This window comes from Chaetura pelagica, unplaced genomic scaffold (assembly GCF_000747805.2).
Source record: "Chaetura pelagica isolate M959 unplaced genomic scaffold, ChaPel_1.0 scaffold108, whole genome shotgun sequence".
Lineage (NCBI taxonomy): Eukaryota > Metazoa > Chordata > Aves > Apodiformes > Apodidae > Chaetura > Chaetura pelagica.
The window spans coordinates 3,042,639-3,061,502 of NW_009970718.1; the positions used below are offsets into that span (position 1 = coordinate 3,042,639).

Here is an 18,864-nt window from a genome sequence, read left to right on the forward strand (position 1 = left end):
CTAACCAAGAATCAGAGTTTACAGCCAGTGTGAGATTGTGAAGTCTGCCCTGTGGTTTTCCAGGATTTTTTTGAGTAACAGTTTACTAATTTGTCAACATTTAGCTAAAAAGCATTATTTGCAAGGTGTAAATGGAAGCAGCTTTACAAAGGAAGTGTTTGGATTCATTATACAGTCTGGTTGCAGCACATATTGTATACATGATGCATGCAGCAACCAGATTTTTATAAGGGAGAAATTTTTTTGAGAGGAAGTTTCTGTCAGGTGGCCATGCCATGGCCAGAGCCTGCTCCACCACCCCAGCCAAGAGCACAGGTGTGGTGGGGCAGCCAGGGGTGCTGGGGCAGCCCCAGCCCCAGGCATCCAGCACTTCTCTGGGGTGATTTTGGCACGGGAAGTGTCAGGGCTGTGGGTGCCCTCACAGCCCAGAGAAATTCAGTCCTCATTCCTAGCAGAAGGGAATTATTCCTTGCCTCTTTTCCCATGGAAAAAAAATATTACTTTTTTAGCTGCCTTTGTTGTATGGTTGTTAGCTGGGATATATAACCCAGGAAGATGCAAAATGACTCGACCAGAAATGCCTGGCTTTAGGCAGCAACTGGTGTATCTACTGGCAGATTCTGGTTGATGTAGGTATCACCTTCCCCAGTCATCTTAAACTGTGCTGAGGAAGGGAAAGGTATGTGTGCATTGCCCCAGGGGGAATTCCATGTGTTTTCAAATACTGTATCACAGGCCTTTAGGTATAAACTTATGATTAAAAAAATGCATCCTTAACTGATATTGCTAAGCCCAAATTTATACGCCAAGCTTTCAAAAAAGACATGTTGATTTAGGTGCTTAACTGGATTTTCTATTATATGTTGCTTCTAAGGCTTGGGTTGTCAAAAGTGGTTAGGTATTAATGACATTCCCAGATATCCTACTTAGCATGTGGAAATCCTTGAGGAGTCTGAATTCCTTCACTAGTTCATTTCTGCTGCTGGGCATATTGGAATTGAACTAAGTATTTGTTTTCCCATCCCAAACCTCTGATGCTCAGAAACAAGATTCTCATTAGGGACAATCTTCCTCATATCTCACCACTACGACCTGAAACACCAAGAATCAGTGTCTTGTTGCAGCATAATCTAGTGAATGCACAATACAGATTCAAAGTCTCTTCCACCTGACCTTTTAGAACCTGACCTTTTGTCTCCCATATTCAAATTTTCAATAATTCTTTTTTTTACTTTCAGTTAAAAATGTCGTATCTTGACACTACCTTCATTAAAATTTACAGGCTATAACTGTGGTTAACAGGCTATGATAAAATATGAATTCCAGTTTCTGCTTTGAACTAAGCAGAGTACATATCCAAACCAAGAGCTTCCAAAAACCATGAGCATTTGAATGAGGCTAAAAAATTCTAAGCTGGCTTGCCTTCTTCAGTGTATTTCTTACACCTTAAACTCAACTTCAGATTACTGGTACCAACAGTATGCATTTCTGCAGTTATTTTATTATAAGTAGATATCTAAGCTATTCAATTATTTAACTGTAAATTATATACCATACAAAGTGGATGAAAAAATGAGAGGAGGCACAAGCCTATAAGCCAGGGAACTGTAATGGGTAAATCTGTTATAGTCTAAAACAGACACTTGAAGAATTATGACCTACTGGGGAAAGCTGATGTGGCTTCTGTAAATTACTGCCTTACAGCCTCCTTGGAGTTCCGTGGAAATGTTAAGAGTTACATTAAAGTGCCTGCTGCAGTGGAGATGGTGCACTTCAGCTCCCAGAAGGCACCTGACAAAGTCCATCATCAAGCACCTTTAAGCAGTCACTGCGTAAGTTAGAGGGCCCTGGAATGCAATTCAGCTTGTGCATTATGGGATGGAGAACAAAGGTGACCAAGACAGATGATGATACTGAGTTACCCAGAGTAACAAAGATAAAGGTAGAGTGTGAAGAACTACAGAAAATCCTTATGATACCAATAACAGGGAAATACAACAGCAGATGAAACATGGAGTGTAGACACATGCAAAGTGACTCACAGATGAGCTTTTATCTGACTCCAGGGTGAAACCACCACTCTGGGGTGGAATCTTAGGGTTATGATACCTATTTCCAAGAAAACATTGCTTCAATGCTTGGGGAGGACAGGTGTGTCAAAAAAGTAAATCACGTTTTAGAAGTACAGGACAAAACAAACATCACTATGTCAGAAATCCATGGTACAAAGGAAAACCTTGAATGTGTAGTAGTCAGCTATGGTAATTGTGGTAGCCCCATTGAATGCCTCTGGGTCAAAATCAGAAGGGTTGTCTCCAAGGGTGACCTCACAGTAGGCATCTGTTACTGACTCCCAAACCAAGATGATGTGACCAATGAAGCAATACTGAGGTTGCTCAGACAAGCTTTGGGTCAACAAAACCTGGTCTTTACGGGAGACCTTAACTACCCAGACATTTGCTGGAAGAACACCACTGTAGCTCACCTGACATCAATCGAGTTCCTGGAATACGTGGAAGACTGCTTCCTCCCACAAATGTTAGATATGCTAACCAGGAATGGGGCACAGCTGGACTTAAAACTCAGTAACCAAGAGAACCTGCTGTGTAAAATCTTGGTTAGTGACAGACTTGGTTGCAGTGACCACAGTATTGTGGAGTTTGGGATACTGCTGAGCACAATGACGGTTAATTCCAGGACAAAGGTTTTAGATTTTAGAAGAGCAAACTTCAACTTGCTCAGGGCTCAGTTGGAAGGGATCCCATGGGAAGCTTCCATAGAGGGTAAGGAGCTAGTGAGTGCTAGCAGTTTTCTCGAAAAACTCTCCTAGATAAGCAAAACTGGTTCATTCCCTCTAAAGTTAAGGAGAGTAGGCAGAGCAAGAGACCCCCTTGGCTTAACTGTGAGTTTCTGGGTCTGCTCAGAACCAAAAGGGAAATGTACCAGAGGTGGAAAAATGGAGCAGTACTGGTTGGAAATTACAAGGGCACTGCCAAAAAACTCAGCTTGAGCTGACATTGGCCAGAGATGTCAAAAACTTCAAGAAAGGGTTCTTCAGATATGTTAACCACCGGCAGAAACAGATATTGGCCCACTATTAAACAGGAGAGGTGAACTAGTCACCAACAATGCTGAAAAGGCAGAGGGCCTCGACCCCTTCTTCACTTCTGTTTTTACCAGTGCCGTTGAGCCCCAGGTCATAGGAACCAAAGTCCAGGTTGATGCAGATGCTGATCCAAGTTCATTGGTTATTTCTTCCTTGCAAACATGACATTTTCCATGTCTACATGAGCAAGCTTTTTGGTGTGACAGAATCAGATTGACATACTGGAGCACTGAAAGCCCCATACTTACACAACATGGGTTCAGTTGTTTTCTTTTGAGCTAAATGTTGTCGAGTGTCCACAAAAGAACACACCTACCTATAGAGTTTGAAGTAGTCTGACTGACCAGCCTCTCATCTGGATCCTTGTTCCTCCATTTGGATGCAGACTGTGCTTGGCAGGCAGCTGAAGCTCATCAGTTTCATCTCCTTTAAAAGGAATCTAGATCTGAACCAATGGGCTGCAAGACATGACTGTGGACTGTAAGAAAGGAAAGTGTTAATATATGTTTCTCAGCTTGTTCCCTTAAACTGTTATTAAGGGCAGGAAAAGGTTTGTGTTCATCAGCTGTGTGTAAGAGGCCAAATCACCAGCTGACAAGCACTGACACTAAGAGAGGAGTTAATGGGCCAATAATCACACATTTACCTGGCTTCTGAACTGCTTTTATGATAGGAATGTAATTTTAAGCCACCTCATTCTGAAGGTCTGAAAATCTGTACATTCTCATTAAGGATAATACTAGTTGTCAAATTTGTAATGAATTAAAAGGATTTCACTGATTAAGAACATTTGCATTTTTCCCATTCAAATGCCCTATTACCTATCATCTGTGATGAAAAAAAATCAACAGGTCATTGAACTTAAAAACCCTTCTGTTAGAAACAGAGACCTGTCTTCATTAGTATTAGCAAAGTGTTTTAAGGCTTATCAGAAAAGGATGGTAGCAATAGAAGTACTTAGGAACATGAGCGATGACTGACCACATCAGTCCTTTCCTTAAACTCAGATCAGTGTGCAATTCTTTTTGTCTTGTCTAAATGCAGGGGCACAGATGCTTTGCTTATATATACTATACTTAGGGAGCTGAGCATTTCACTCATACAAACCTCTCCAAATTCACATACCAAATCCTGTAAAATAGCTGCTGAGATTAAAAGAATTAATTACAGAGAAATGCTTACTGGAATAAGAAGGATGTTTCCCATATAAACACTCTGATAGCTAACCTGACTTTTCCTCTGCAGAACATTTCTACTATAGGAATTTAACCTATGGACACACATAATTAGCTTTTATCTTAAAGTTGCTGAAAGTATTATTTGCCTAAGAAGATCAGTCTTTTCAGTGTTCAACAGAAGTACTGACAAATGAGCCTAAAATGATTGCAGAACTTTTAAAACACCATTTCCTGATCTTTTATTTTAAACCAGAATGCCTTTCAGTGAAAAACCTTTTAATCTGACCTTTTGGGTTTTTTCAAATCAAGGCTCAACTTTGAATACATTATGTATTCCAACCTTGAGATCGTTTTCAAGGCTGTTTTGAGCCATATAGGAGACAACTGCAGCAGCCTCTTCAATGGAACTTTCGTGCCAATTTATTTCTTCTGGTCATTTTTATTTTAAACCAGAATGCCTTTCAGTGAAAAACCTTTTAATCTGACCTTTTGGGTTTTTTCAAATCAAGGCTCAACTTTGAATACATTATGTATTCCAACCTTGAGATCGTTTTCAAGGCTGTTTTGAGCCATATAGGAGACAACTGCAGCAGCCTCTTCAATGGAACTTTCGTGCCAATTTATTTCTTCTGGTCATTTTAACTGGATGCAGTTTCCTGTTTGCACTGCAGCACTTTACCATGTCAGTGGTGACAGGACAACTCTTTTTAGCTGTGCTGTACCAAAACAATTTGATTTAAAAATAATTTTCCAGAAGAGGGGTATTTTTAAGCACATGTGGAAGACAGAAGAGGTGATACTGAAAAGCAAAGACAGGAACAAAGCTGTCTCAGATGGGTCATGGCAGGGAAATAGACTTTTCAATCAGTTTGGCTCTATACCACAAGCTTGAATTGTACAATTCCTATAAAAAAAGATGAGGGTCAAATTTTGAATTACTTCTACAGACTTATAGAGTAATCCTCTTACTTAAGTCAGTGAATTATCTGGATCCTTCACTGCTACACAGTTTTATACAAGCATTGAAATAATGTGAATTACATTTCTGTTTTTTCTACTCTTAGAATTCTAGGTCTATTTATCAGTCTTGGGAGATTTATCTTACTCAGCTGCTAGCAACAACTGAAAGACTGATACCATAAACAGCATTCAATTTATACTATTCTCTCTCAGTAAAAATGGGACTTTCCATTTTAGTTTTAAGTCATACTGCCATCTACAGACTGAATAAACACTTGCAATACTATGTTTAAAAGAAGCTAATGCAGGTTCTAAGAGATTTCTGGTCTCCACAAAACAGGATTGCCTCTGAGCTCAGACCAGCTTGCTCACAGCTTTATCCCATTGTCTTGGAAACCTTCTCAGATGGACACTGCACAGACGCTGGGGATTCTGTTCCACTGTCTGACTGTCTTCACAGGGGAGAAGTACTTTGTTTTAGCCAATCTGAATCTTTAATTTCAGTTTATGTTCATTGTCTTTTGTTCTCCTGCTGTGCATCAGTACTAAGAGCCTGGCTTCATCTTCTTGCTAACCCCCCCACAGCTACTGGGGAGCTGCTGTTGGTTCCACGACAAACCATTTCTTTTCCAGGTTGAAGCCCAGTTCCTTCAGCCTGTACTCAAATGGCAAGTGCTGGTGTCACCAAATAGCCTGGAGGCTCTTTGCTCACCTTGTTCATCCTTTTTATGTCTTTCTTGTGCTGGGGATCAAAACTAGACACAGAAGTTAAATTTAGTCTAACAAGTGCTGAAAAATGAGACATAATCCCTTCCCTTCGCCTATTTTCTGTATTCCTGCTAACACATCCCAGGGCACTGCTAGTTATTCTTGCTGCCAAGGCACAGAGCTGGGCTATGTTCAGCTGCCCATTAGACCCCCAGGGCCATTCCCACAGAGCAGCTCCCCAGCCTAGGCTGTTGCAGGGGTGTTTCCTTCCCAGGAGGAGAACTTTGCATCTGTCCTTGCTGAATGTCATAAGGTTCCTGCTAGCTTGTTCCTTCAGCATGTCTAGCTTGCCCTGAACGGCACCCTGAACCTCCACAGTATCTATTTGTTCCTTAACTTAGTGTCATCTGCAAATCAGATGAGAGTGAACTCCATCCTCTCCTCCAGGTAACTGACAAATATGTTAAAACAGGTGGGGCCTAGGAGAAACCAGAGAATAGGATATGACCCATTAACCACTACTCTCTAAGCCTTACCCAATCACTTTTTTACCCATCTGGTTGTCCATCGATCCTGACCATAATATCCTAACTTGGTTTTAAGAATATTGTGGAACAGTGTCAAAAGCCGTACTAAAATAAATGTTTCAGCTCTCCCCTTTTCCACAAATCCACACATTTTCTCACAGTTAACTGTATTATTTTTTTTAATTACGAAAAAAATATAAAAGCTTTTTTCCAGGGACAGTTCCATTAACCTTCTATTCCTGTTACTATAAAGCTTTATGATGCAAAAAAAAGTCATCCTGTAAACAATAAAATGGGATTTTGGTTTTATTATAAATGATTTTGCAGTTATGTTCATTACTCACCTCATCTTGATGAGCTTGAATAGGCACTAACTAACACTAACTAACTACTTAATCCTGAAATCCTTAGCTTTAATTAAAGATGGGGGATTCATAAAATGTCTGATAAAGTATCAGATGACTTTTGTCACTGCTGACTCAGGACATTCACCTTTTCACACTTCGTGCCTGAACACAATGAAAATATATTTAGTGGACCTCAGTACAGCAGCTTTTCAGTTACATGTATGTTGGCTGCAAACTTGTAACATTGTTGCTTGAACAGCATTTAGTGTACACCATTTTTAAAAATTATGAAATAAAAGATTAATGTGCTTGCTGCAAACCTTTTTCCAGGATTTAACTCTGCAAGTCAGAGGCCTATGCAAATATGAAATTCATGCTTGCAGCCCATGGCCTCATTAAGTCCTGTTAAACTGGCGTGGCATTAACACGTAGCTTTACTCCAGTGAAACCAAGGGTTTGCATTTAGGGTTTGGAATGTTTTTGGAACATTAAAATTTTTTTGTGTGAGTTTCCTCCTAATCAGTGTGAACCTCAATCTATGATTTTTTTCTGTTTCTGGCTTGGACTGTTATTCTCCCTTATATTCTTGGCATTATACATAAAGTATCACCACTGTATAATACCCCTGCAATCTTTCATTAATTGGAATCTTAAAGGTCACATTTCATTACTTCTCTCAGACAGACCGTTGCATAACATGAAGGATCAAGGTCAAATGATATATGAAGAGAGACTTTTGATTCATTCAGATAGTTGTCTTCAATTCCAATTCCTTCTTCATTACTTTGCAAAAAATATGACACATTCTGAATATTCTTCAAAATGGGTCTGTAGCATCCGGGTATATTCAGCTGTAGTGGAGACACTCTGAATTTGCACATTTGCAGCTCATCCTTAGAAAGCCTTTCGTGGTACCATTGCCCAACTTTATTACTGGGATACTTGATACTATGTCCCACCATTGGAAGAACCACCTTCAAATTAAAAAACAAAACAACAAACATTTGAAATTAAGTCCACCAATTTCTCTTTAAATATATGTGATTACAAATGTCTATGTGTCTAAATCTTGTGGTTTGGGGCCTGAAATAGTAAAAGAGCAGCCTCTCTTGTGAAGCTGTGCAAAGCAGGTAATTGGATGTAATTAAAGGAGAAAAAATAATGGATATATAAGGATTCCTAAAAAACTAGAAAACACTAACATTAATTTCCTTGCTTGTTAGGAAAGATACAGCAATAAAGACATTAAATTGCCCATGTAAGACTTCACAGATATGCACTCTGAGCCTTCAAAATTAGAACACCGACTGCTTTTGAATGTTTCTCCCAGTAGACTGAAAAAATTCTCTAGTTTCAAGATAAATATTGTCATACTGCAAATGACACTGTACTTCTTTCCATTACAAAGACATATTCTTTCCTCCTGTTTGTTATGAGAGTGGAGCTTAGTTCACAAGTCTTTTCTTTAATATGCATTCTGCAAGACTACACCAGTTAACTTGATCACATTGTTAAAAAAAACAACAAACAACCCAAGAAACATTTTTCATATAGACTTACTTGGTTTATGGAGTATTTGTTAGCTGACTCTTCTGGAGCAGTGACTACATGAACCTGACAAGACATTTAAGAAGTTAAGAAAAAAAACCCTTTTTTTCAAAATAAAACACAATTTATTTTAGGAATTATGCACTGTACTTCCCAACTCTTAAAGGATTCTAAGGTTATTTGACTACTATAAGGATAATAATCTATTTCAGGTATGAAGAATTATAAAGATGCTTAATATAAAGTAATATTTATTGGTAAATGATGTTGCATCAATATTTATTGATGCTAGCTACTAGTAATTAGCAAATTATCACTACAAACTCAATCTTTGAGTTTGAGGTTAATTGGAGAAACTGGTGCTACATCAGCAAAAGCATAAATACTAAGAAAAAGGTTTTATATTAAATAGGAATATATCTGTATTAAAATAAATAACTCAATACTGAATCTGGTACTTCTGATTTTAATTTTATTTGATCTACTTGTTTTATTAACATTGACTCTTACAAATTTTGTTGAAGAAAAATCACAAGGGAAACAGAAGCTACTCTGCAGGGACTGGACGTTACTTCCAAATGCTCTTGCTTTCAAATCTGCAAGATTTTCACCCAAAATAAGTGAGATACATTCTCCCTATGCACACTGGTAATACAGGCACACCCAGACCACTCTGAAAGCTTCACCACTCATATCCTAAGGAGAGTAGTATACACAATGCAGGCTAAATCCTTACATATACCAATTCTGACATTCTATTTCTTCTTCTCAGTTGAATTACATGAATAGTCAGAACAGATAAAAGCTGCTAATATATCTCTAGCTTATATGCCTATGTATGGTAAATCAAAAAAAGCTACAAAACTTTTTTCACCTTTGTCACTAATATTTTTAATAAATGAACCAAAATAAAAGCATTGGAGTAGGTCTGGGTATGTATGCAAGTGCATTAAGCTTTTTTTTTTTTTTTTACAAGAATTATTCTGTGACGACTCACCTTGTCATTCAGGAAAAAGCTTTCATCATGTTCTGAGAAGACAAGATCCCCTTCCACAACTTTGGAACCATAGATCTGCAGTCTATATGATGCTGCTTCGTTCCAAATTTTACTACAATAAGCATGGACATAGAATATGCGCATGGAATGAGGAATATTGAGCCATCCTTTGGTACAACCTTCATGATTTACACCATAGCGATGTAAAGCTCGTAGCAACATCTTCTCTCTCACTTTAAATTCCGGCAGCATCCCGAGTGCACCTTTTGCATCTTCTGATAGAAACAAAAATAACCATATAAGTAATCTTTGATGTTTCAAATATTACCTATCAGGAAAAACTACACTTAAGAAGATTAAATAATCAGGTAGGGAAAAGTGGTATCAGTCTAAGCTTTTTATGGTGACTTCTATGTTATTATTCCCTTCAATATGTCATGTTAGACAAATTTTATCTTAGATGCCTATCAACACAATCCCATGAATTCTATTTCATGCAGTATAAACTAAACTAGCTGTCATTCAGTTTCTCAGCCTAGTTTGAATTTATTTATGTGGTTTAGAAACTTACTTAATCACTCCAACTTTTTTTAGATCAGGTAGCTGAAATTGAAAACCAAACTATAAAAGAACATGAAACCTCTACTTTACATCATTTGAGAACAGTCACTTTGTGGGGGTTAAAAACTTTGTCTTTATTTTAAAGGTACAATTTGCATTGGCCACTGCAGGAAATCTGTGTCTCAAACAAGACGGAAATATATTTAATCAGATTTTACATTATATGACTGTTGTGTGTTTCAAATTGTATAGTTTACCCATTTTCTCATTACAAGTGGTCATCTGAGAAAGCCTTTTACCTTTTGCTTTCAGGAAAAGGCAAGCAGCTCCTGGCAGAGTCCACATCAATGTCTTTCCATGCATCATACAGCAACATACAACACAGAATAATTAATCACATCTGTTTTTATGAAATGAAACATATGGCTGTCTCTTGAAGCTATATATCATAGTTGTTCTCTCAGCCTACTGTGATAAGAAGGCTAATAGATGTGGCATACTTGAAAAGAACAAATATTTTTTCAGTCAAGAGCAACTCCAAATTTTTAGTTTTGGAGAGAAAGGTTAAGTTAAATGATGAAAGCAATAACTATGAAAAATAAGAGCATTTCACTCAGCACACTTCTGCCTTTGACATATTTTGTTCATTTTAATTCAAACAGAATCAAGGTAGATCACAGGAAAGCATGGAACAGATACATACTTAAAGAGATGTAAAAGCAAAGCTCAAAGGAGCAAAAAACAAGTGCTAAGATTGTTATAGAAATCACATAAAATTAGGTGCCCACATGTGGTCAGTGCTAAGAGTGGACTGCCTCATTCCCGTATACTTTCTTTATTAGGGAGGAGAAGCTTATATTCCAAAACCTGACAGATGGGAGAAGTCTAAAAATGCTTTGGTAAAATTATCTTAGTCTTGTCCAGCCTTACGCTATGCAGTGTTTGTTTCTATACTGTCTTGTATCTGAAGTACATTAGTTTTCCACTATTTCTCACATTTAGGGACTCATCTAATTTTTAACTGTGCAAGTCTACTGAGTTCTGCAGAATATGCTATTACGTGGTACAAAGCAGCAGCAAAAGTATCTCTCTGTGCAGCAACACACCTTAGTGTCTTACAATACCAACCCTGAAAAAAACATACAGAAAATGTAACTGGACTTACCAGTTTGAAGAAAGTATCTTTTTGCATCGTTTACAGGGTCATCAGTATCTTCAGGTGTGAAGAATAACTTCACAGCTTTCACCTTCAAAGAACAGTATTTTTTTTATTATAGACACATGACAGCTTTCAAAACTTTATGACAAATCAGTCAATCTCCTTGAGCATCCAGTTACAACTCCTCCACTTCGTAATACCATCATCCTATCCTGTACAGGAAGATTCCTTCTTTCCCTTTTACCTGTTTCATGCTAAATTTAAACTCAACACTTTTCACAGTATCACACAGTGGAACAATCTTTCGTTTTTTATACTGATCTGTACTAAGTTGGATGACACTGTGACAGAGAAAACACTACACTAACTTCTGCTACTTGCAACACCAGCAGAGCTACACATTTGCTAGCACTTATACCCACCTGTGGCATTTGGTTCTTGTTTTCCTCTGCATTGGACTGTGCAAGCACATACTGGCACATTTTAAATATAAATAGTAGTTTCTACATGTTTTAAATTTAAAAGTACCTGTGTAAAGACTAGAGATTTAAATCACTACTTTGCAGGGACTGGCCCCTGGTACCAACTGCTAGCATGCGAGAATTCAAAATGTCAGATATATCAACCGTAACTTTTATGGGCTGCCCTCAAATCTTGTTTCTTCTTCTATTTGGAGGATAAGTCTTCCTGACTTTTCTCAGAAACAAAACAAGATTAGAAGAAGAGGCTACTCAAGTGTTCTTTTGACTTTGTAGCATCTGATTCTTTTTTAGACCTGTGCTAAGTACTCTACCACATACACTGGAAAGTAGATGACTCTTATGAATTATTACTTAAGAAATAAGCTCTCCTTAGCTTATGAGCAAGCAATTGTTCGAACTAAGAGTTAGGGAAAGTAACCAAGGAGTAATGAAAAGCAGACATATTTTGTATATAGAGGGTAAATCACTGTGGTATTGAAAACAAAAACCCTTTCATATAATCCTATGTAATGTCTTATGACATTTTTAAGAAGTATATAGACCACCAGCAGGATAGAGAGGCTAGAAGTTAGGAGGCAATCAGGACCACAAATAAACATTGTTTAAAGACGAGTCCACTTCAGTGTTCAAACCTTGTATGGAGTGCAACTGCTTTCCTGTCAAGTGGCATGGCAATGATCACAATCACACACCAATCATAGACCAAAAAAACACTTCCTGTGCTATTTAAAGCTGCACCTGCTGTTTAAGAAAGATTTTCTGTTTCAGGATGAAGATCTTCATGCTTATGTTGTCAAAACTGACCTGGCAATTACTTCCAGTACACATACAGGTTTATCTCATAAATGAAATTGTTCAATGGGAAGGTCAACTGCAGCACTATACGTTGTAACAGTAATGTGAAATTAACTTGACAGTAACTATTTAATTTCAAAATGAAAATACCATTTTTTCATTCAGTAAAGCCAATCCTATTTGATCTGTCTGAACATTCTGTCCTTGTCCAAATCGCTGAGGTCCGTAGTAATTTACAAAACCTTTTGTCTAGAATGATAAAGAATAAATATGTTAAAAGCATGAAAGTATCAGGTTCAATTAGTAATGCTAAGCACACACCTCTACATTAAAATCCAAAATGCATGCAAACTGTATTTTTAATCAGAAAAAAATATGTAACAAAATCGTAATTTAGGAATAATGACAATATTTTAGCCCCTAATTTAGAAACATCTAAAATGACAATCAAGTTCTATCATCATCTTCACTTTTATAAAAAACAGGTAAACTAAACAAAACTATTTCTATATAGTTATTCATCATAAATACGATTATTGGTCAAGTCAAAGTAATCAAGCTTTTTATATGCACCAAATTATGAAATCTCTACTCAAGCAAATGTGGCATAGCACAGGTAATGAACAATAACCACTGTTGGACATTTTTTCTTAAAAATACTATTTTTTTTTTCACATGAGATGATTTGCATTATTATTACAATAGTAAAGACCAAGAGTGAGCACTTCTGCTAATTGGTATTTTAAGTCTCCTACTTCTCGGTCACATGTGGGCAGTAAAATCACAGTCATGTGACTCAATGAGAACATCTTTTCCTTGAAAACAGTAAATATGCATGGAGTATACAAGTCAAAAATATGCAGCATTTGTGTCTGAAATGGGTATTCAGTTTAAATTACATAACCTTGCTTTGGACATCCTTAGGTGATATTGTTCTCATAGGAGAAATCCAAATTTTGGATTAATACCCATGTTGTATTTGTCATTCATCTTATCATCAGTAAAATAAATCTAAGAAAGCAAGACACACAATCATAGGAATTTGTGTTTATTTTCCAAACAGTAAAACAAAAAACTAGTGCTCAGAGGGAGCACAGAGAGAGAAAAGCATTAAAGTACCAGCTAAATGCTTTTTTCAATAAAATTCTTTTCCAAAACATGAGTAATGCCTTTTGCTTTTGCATAATGGGTAGTTCTCATTCAAGTCTTTATTGCTGGATTAATCTTCTTAAAGTAATTGGTATTACGGTTAGTACTCAGAAAGATAGGGCATGAAAATTACTGCTGTACAAAAGACTTACTGTTTTCTATTCTATTATTTTCCTCTTCTTAGTGATTTAAGAATGTCTGATTATGGGGTTTTCTATAGGGACTAAGGATAACAGCAAACAAATTCCACTGAATTTCAGCAGATCTTCTTTCTCTGCTGCTGACACTTCACATGTATTTATGCCAAGAACAGTTTTTCACCTAAGCCAACCATGCAAGTTCTTCTGATGACCAAAAAAGGCAATCAGTTGATGTGTGTGACTACCTTCTGTCATGCTGTCAACTGCCACAGTGAAACACTTCACTTGGGCTTGCCTTAGGCCTGTGCAGCAATAGCTTATGTACCCATACTAATTTCCTACTAAATTTCCCATCTGCCTTGCTGCACACTCTGGGGTCTGTGGTTTGTAACACAGAATGAATTCACTTACGGTCCCGCCGTGGAAGGCAGCTTTACTCCTGATTCCTTAAGTAATGCAGGAAAGACATAAAATAGCAAAAAGCATCAAAACTGGGAAATAGTGCCATTATTGTGCTATTAAAAGCATTTTCTTTACAATTATTTTTTTATTTTTACAGCACATAATTTAAAACAGCTTATTATTAGCAACCATGGTACTTTTTTACCTCAACATTTTCTATTGCTTCAGATATTCTCTTTTTCAAATCTGCAGAAGAGTCATCATGACTGTGGTGTTTAAGATCTCTTACAACTATGTCAAAGTGATTGCCCTTCAGCTGACCAAGTTTAAGGTGTTGGCATGCCAAACGGATGTTGTGTATTCTCATGCCCTTGTTTTCCATTTTGCTTCCAATTTCTTTCAACCTGCATGAATAATTGGGAGGAATTATGAAACATCCTCTACTAAAGCTATACAACTTCTAATAAATGTCTTCTTCACCGTTGCACTAGAATTAAAAACAAAAATTAAAAAGGGATGTAAAACATTATGAGAAAACCAAATCAAATGGAGACATACAAGTCTTAAATTTTAATTACAGTTCAGAAATACTCTTTAAAGTGTTTGCTTCATTTATATTCTGAAGCTCCACAGATACTGAAATGAAGCAATTCATTGAACTTTATCAAAGCAACTAAACCGAATTTTTCATTTTTATTGAAAAAAAAGTAATTTACTTTTCAGTCCTAAAAATCTGCTTTTCATTACAGAAAAAATAATTAAAGAAAAGAAGAAGAAAAAGTAATGTGCTCTAGCAGACTCCAAAACACAACTGCTCTTTCTTGGTCAGCCTTAACGATAACAAACTCAGTGCACTGACTTTCTGGGTATGCTTCTACATGCTTGTAATTGGAAACACAGCTGACAGTTCAAGAATTTGTCCTTTATAGTATCCATTGAATCTCTTTGTTCTTATGTGTAAGTAATAGTCATTCAAATAAAATGAAATTTCCAGCATAAGAGCCTACATTCTATGCAATATTTTAATAACTTTATTTTTTTTTTATTTAGAAAAAAATATTTATTTTCTGTTAGGCTAGTGGCTTGGAAGTATTTAACTATTTTGCATAATCATTTAAGTATTAATTAATGCAAAGTTTTTATAATTATATCTGGAACAACTGGTCTTACATCCCAGTTTGCAGCAGAATTTTACTATTGATATTTATGTTAGTAATAAATCTTAAAAGCATGAGTTCTGCTTTCTTCTAATTGCAAAGAGTACTTTGTTGCTAAGAACAAAAACCACTAGAAAGTTAAAGCTGAGGAAGAAACAAGTTATGGTTTTGACTCCAGAAATTTTTTACTGTTACTATGGCAGAACTTAAGATGTATTTTTTCACCCTCTCAATAGGCTACAGGAAGGAAGAAAAAAAAAAAAAAGGAATGAAAAGGCGTATCTTCTACTATTGACACGTTATTCAGAATGAATTTTTGGCCCTCAGGTTTGGTGATATCTTCTTTACTTACTCATATGCTTCTAAGCAGCATAATACAGTAGATGTTGATACTTCGCATTCAAAGAGAGCACCTGTCCAAAATATATTTGTAACTGCCTACTTCAGGTTTGTAGCTTTATGAAGCTTTCAAGCTGTTACCTGTGGTCACAAAACAATGCTTTGATAAACTGTGAAAACCTGTTGTGTCGTGTAGCATAGCCTCCTCTGTTCCAGCTACTGGATGCTATTTAAGAAATTGTAAAGTGGATCCCATGAGCGTGAATTGGAAGGATACTGTCCCAGACGATTTAGTATATTCATATTATGAATCATAGAATGTATGGGGTTGGAAGAGGCCTTTTAAAGGTCATCCAGCCAAAACCCCCTGCAGGGTCCAGGGATATTTTTTACTAGATCAGGTTGCTCAGAGCCTGGTCAAGCCTGATCATGAATGTTTCCAAGGGATGGGGTGTCCACCACCTCTCTGGGCAACCTGTTCCAGTGCTTCACCATCCTCATTGTAAAGAACTTCTTAATGTCTCATCTAAATCTACCCTGCCCTAGTTTAAGACCATTTCCCCTCATCCTATCCCAACACATCCTTGTGAACAGTCCCTCCCCAGCTTTCGTGTAGTTTTCAGGCACTATAAAGTCTCCCCAAAGCCTTCTCCTCACCAGGCTGAACAATCCCAGCTCTCTCAGCCTGTCTTCACAGGAGAGGTGCTCCAGCTCTCTGATAATCATTGACATCATCTCTGATGATCATTTTTGCAGCCCTTCCCTGGACTTGTTCCAACAGGTCCATGTCCCCCTTGTGTTGAGGACTCCAGAGCTGGACAGAATGCTCCACATGGGGTCTTAAGAAAGCAAAGGGGCAGAATCACCTCCCTTAACCTGCTGGCCACACTTCTCTTGATGCAGCCCATGATGCCAATTGGCCCTCTGGGCTGTGAGTGTACATTGTTTGCCCACATCCAACTTTTTGTCCACCAGTACCAAGTCCCTTTCTGCAGGATTGCTCTCTAACACAGCATTTCCCAGCCTGTATTCATAGCGAGGATTGTTCCTGCCCAGGTGCAGGACCATGCACTTGACCTTGCTGAACCTCATGAGCTTTACACAGGCTCACTTCTCTAGCTTGTCCAGGTCCTTCTGGACAACATCCCATCCCTCTGACATATTGACTGCACCAGTTAGCTTGATGTCATCTGAAAACTTGCTGAGGGTGCCCTGGATCCCACTGTCTATATTGTTGATGTAGATGTTAAACAGCACTGGCACCAGTACGGACTTCTGAGGGTCTCATACAGAGAAAGGCAAAACTTTTTGCTTAAATCTCAACACTACGGAACTTCTGTGCCAAGCTGTACATTCCCTAGAGCCACAAAACAATAAAACCATTTCCACTGTGTTCTAACACACGAGAAGGGCAGACATATGAATAAGAACATTTCAGAAGATTATCCCATGTTGATAGTATCAGATTGTTAGTACCTCTCAGGAGTCACCTTCTTCACAACCATAGGTTGGTAAGAAATAGCCTTCTTGTCTTTGATGCCAGTATAGCTGAAGTCTGAAGGAAGAACACCAAGTTCAGCAGCCAATAAGCTGATTGCTTCTAGCGTTTCCAGATTTTCTTTCTGAAGGGTGAAAGCTGAAACAATCATCTCAGAATTATTAGGAATTTGCATTTCTAAATCATACAGGTGTTCTGCCATGACAGATAGGCAGGTTCATCCCTTCAGGCTATACTAGCATGGAAACTGTAAAGAAAATGTCCTCCGACCCCACAGAACAGAAGGAAACTGAAAAAGATAAAGCACACAAAACTCTTTAGAAAACTGGAACCCTCTGCTGCCTTTAAAAATAGCACCTGATAAATTGCAACACAATTAAATGAACATGTACTGACTTGCTCCTAGAAACATTCTCTGTATCTCAAGGAATGAGATAATAAATCAAATTTGACCTTATTGACTTGTCCAACATCTAGATGCATCTTCTAAAATTCCCCAATTACTTCTGAGGGAAAGATATCACACAGGGAATAACAGTTAGTGCTACAAACAAAAGAACTGTAACTGAACAGTTTATGTAAAACCACTGCAGTAACTGGATTCATCCATCTCTTTCTCCAGTGATGTAACTGCACTGTATTAATAATAATTTATTTCAGCATAAACAATAGGTCTACCAGGCCCATATGTAATTAAAAAATTATTCCAAGTCTTAGTCTTACCAAAGAACAATAATATCTGTCTCACTAAAAATACACCATTACCTGTATAAACATCTTGTTTTTCCTGGAAACCACCAGCAGATCTTTTTCTGGACCACCTTTTTTCTCTAAATCGTACCACTATTGACATATTTGGCTGATCATTGACATCTGTCACCGTAAAAGACTTTGTTTCTAAAAGTTTCCCAAATTTTCTACTGATAAAGTGGTGAACTATTTTCCTGTGCTCTTTGTTTCCATCAGGCTCAAAAGAAAACGTAGAATTTTCTAGCTTTGCATCCAAAAATTTAAAGAAATCACTTGTTTCCTTTTCAGTCACTAACTGACAAAGTTCTCTGTAATCAGCATTTCCTTTCACTATCATCTCACTGTCTTTTGTAGCAGTAACTAGGAAGGGGAATTTCTGCCTGACAGCACTGTGTAAATCAGCTCGGGTTTTCTTGTCCGGTATAGGTCCCAGGGAGAACTCCCTGGTGCTAGAGTCAGCGGTACTTTCCAAGTCCCAGGCATCCTTCAAATCACAAGCGAATTTATTAAGCAAATCACTCATGGATTTGCCTAGTAAGGAATCCAACGCATTGTTTTCTTTGAGGCCAGGTTTCAGGTCAGGTTCACCCTCGTGATGGTTTTTGTTAGGGGATGCAGAACAGCCGCCTCCTGCCCAGCTCGGGTCCCCCTCCGCGGGCCTGGACGCGCCAGCAGGACAGGCCTCAGCAGGCAGAGCGAGAGGGTCCACCCTCAGCTTTCTGGGCTGCTGCAGGCACGGGCTGCTGTGTTCTAGCAGCACTTCGCCGGTTCTCTGAAGGGCTTCAGCCCTGGTAACCCCCTGCAGCTGCTCGGGCACCTCGATTTCTGTCACTACGAAGTCACTCGGCGAGTTTTTGATGGTACCACAGAAGCCAACGTGATGGGTCACGTAGCTGAAGGAAGGCAGCATGGCTGCCCTGCCTCCCCCGCTCCCGCGGCAAACCACCACCCCTGCGGGAGGAGAGAACAAACAAACAAGGGCAGTGAAAAGCAAAACGCAACAAGCACTTCAGGAAAGGCGCCCGCCCAAGGGACGGGACCCACGCGGGACGGGACCCGCG

General features: G+C 38.2%; 1 protein-coding gene across 1 annotated transcript; it reads right to left on the bottom strand.

Moving 5' to 3' along the window:
* Positions 1–7,410: 7,410 nt before the first annotated feature.
* PUS7L (pseudouridylate synthase 7 homolog (S. cerevisiae)-like) lies at positions 7,411–18,713 on the bottom strand. Its single transcript, XM_010006284.1, has 8 exons — positions 17,819–18,713; positions 17,032–17,191; positions 14,265–14,463; positions 12,519–12,617; positions 11,098–11,179; positions 9,372–9,646; positions 8,387–8,440; positions 7,411–7,800 (listed from the first exon to the last, which is right to left on the bottom strand). Exons 1-8 carry the CDS (start codon positions 18,711–18,713, stop codon positions 7,477–7,479), a joined length of 2,088 nt encoding a protein of 695 aa, XP_010004586.1. The 3' UTR covers positions 7,411–7,476.
* Positions 18,714–18,864: the final 151 nt, after the last annotated feature.

What these genes read in the sequence shown, in the direction of transcription:
- PUS7L (XM_010006284.1), bottom strand. Translation starts at nt 18,713, where the DNA reads ATGCTGCCTTCCTTCAGCTACGTGACCCATCACGTTGGCTTCTGTGGT. An exon ending in AAAACAAGATGTTTATACAG is followed by an intron (nt 17,192 to 17,818) that starts GTAATGGTGTAT and finishes TGATTGTTTCAG; the next exon opens with CTTTCACCCTTCAGAAAGAA. An exon ending in AAGAAGGTGACTCCTGAGAG is followed by an intron (nt 14,464 to 17,031) that starts GTACTAACAATC and finishes TTATTCATGCAG; the next exon opens with GTTGAAAGAAATTGGAAGCA.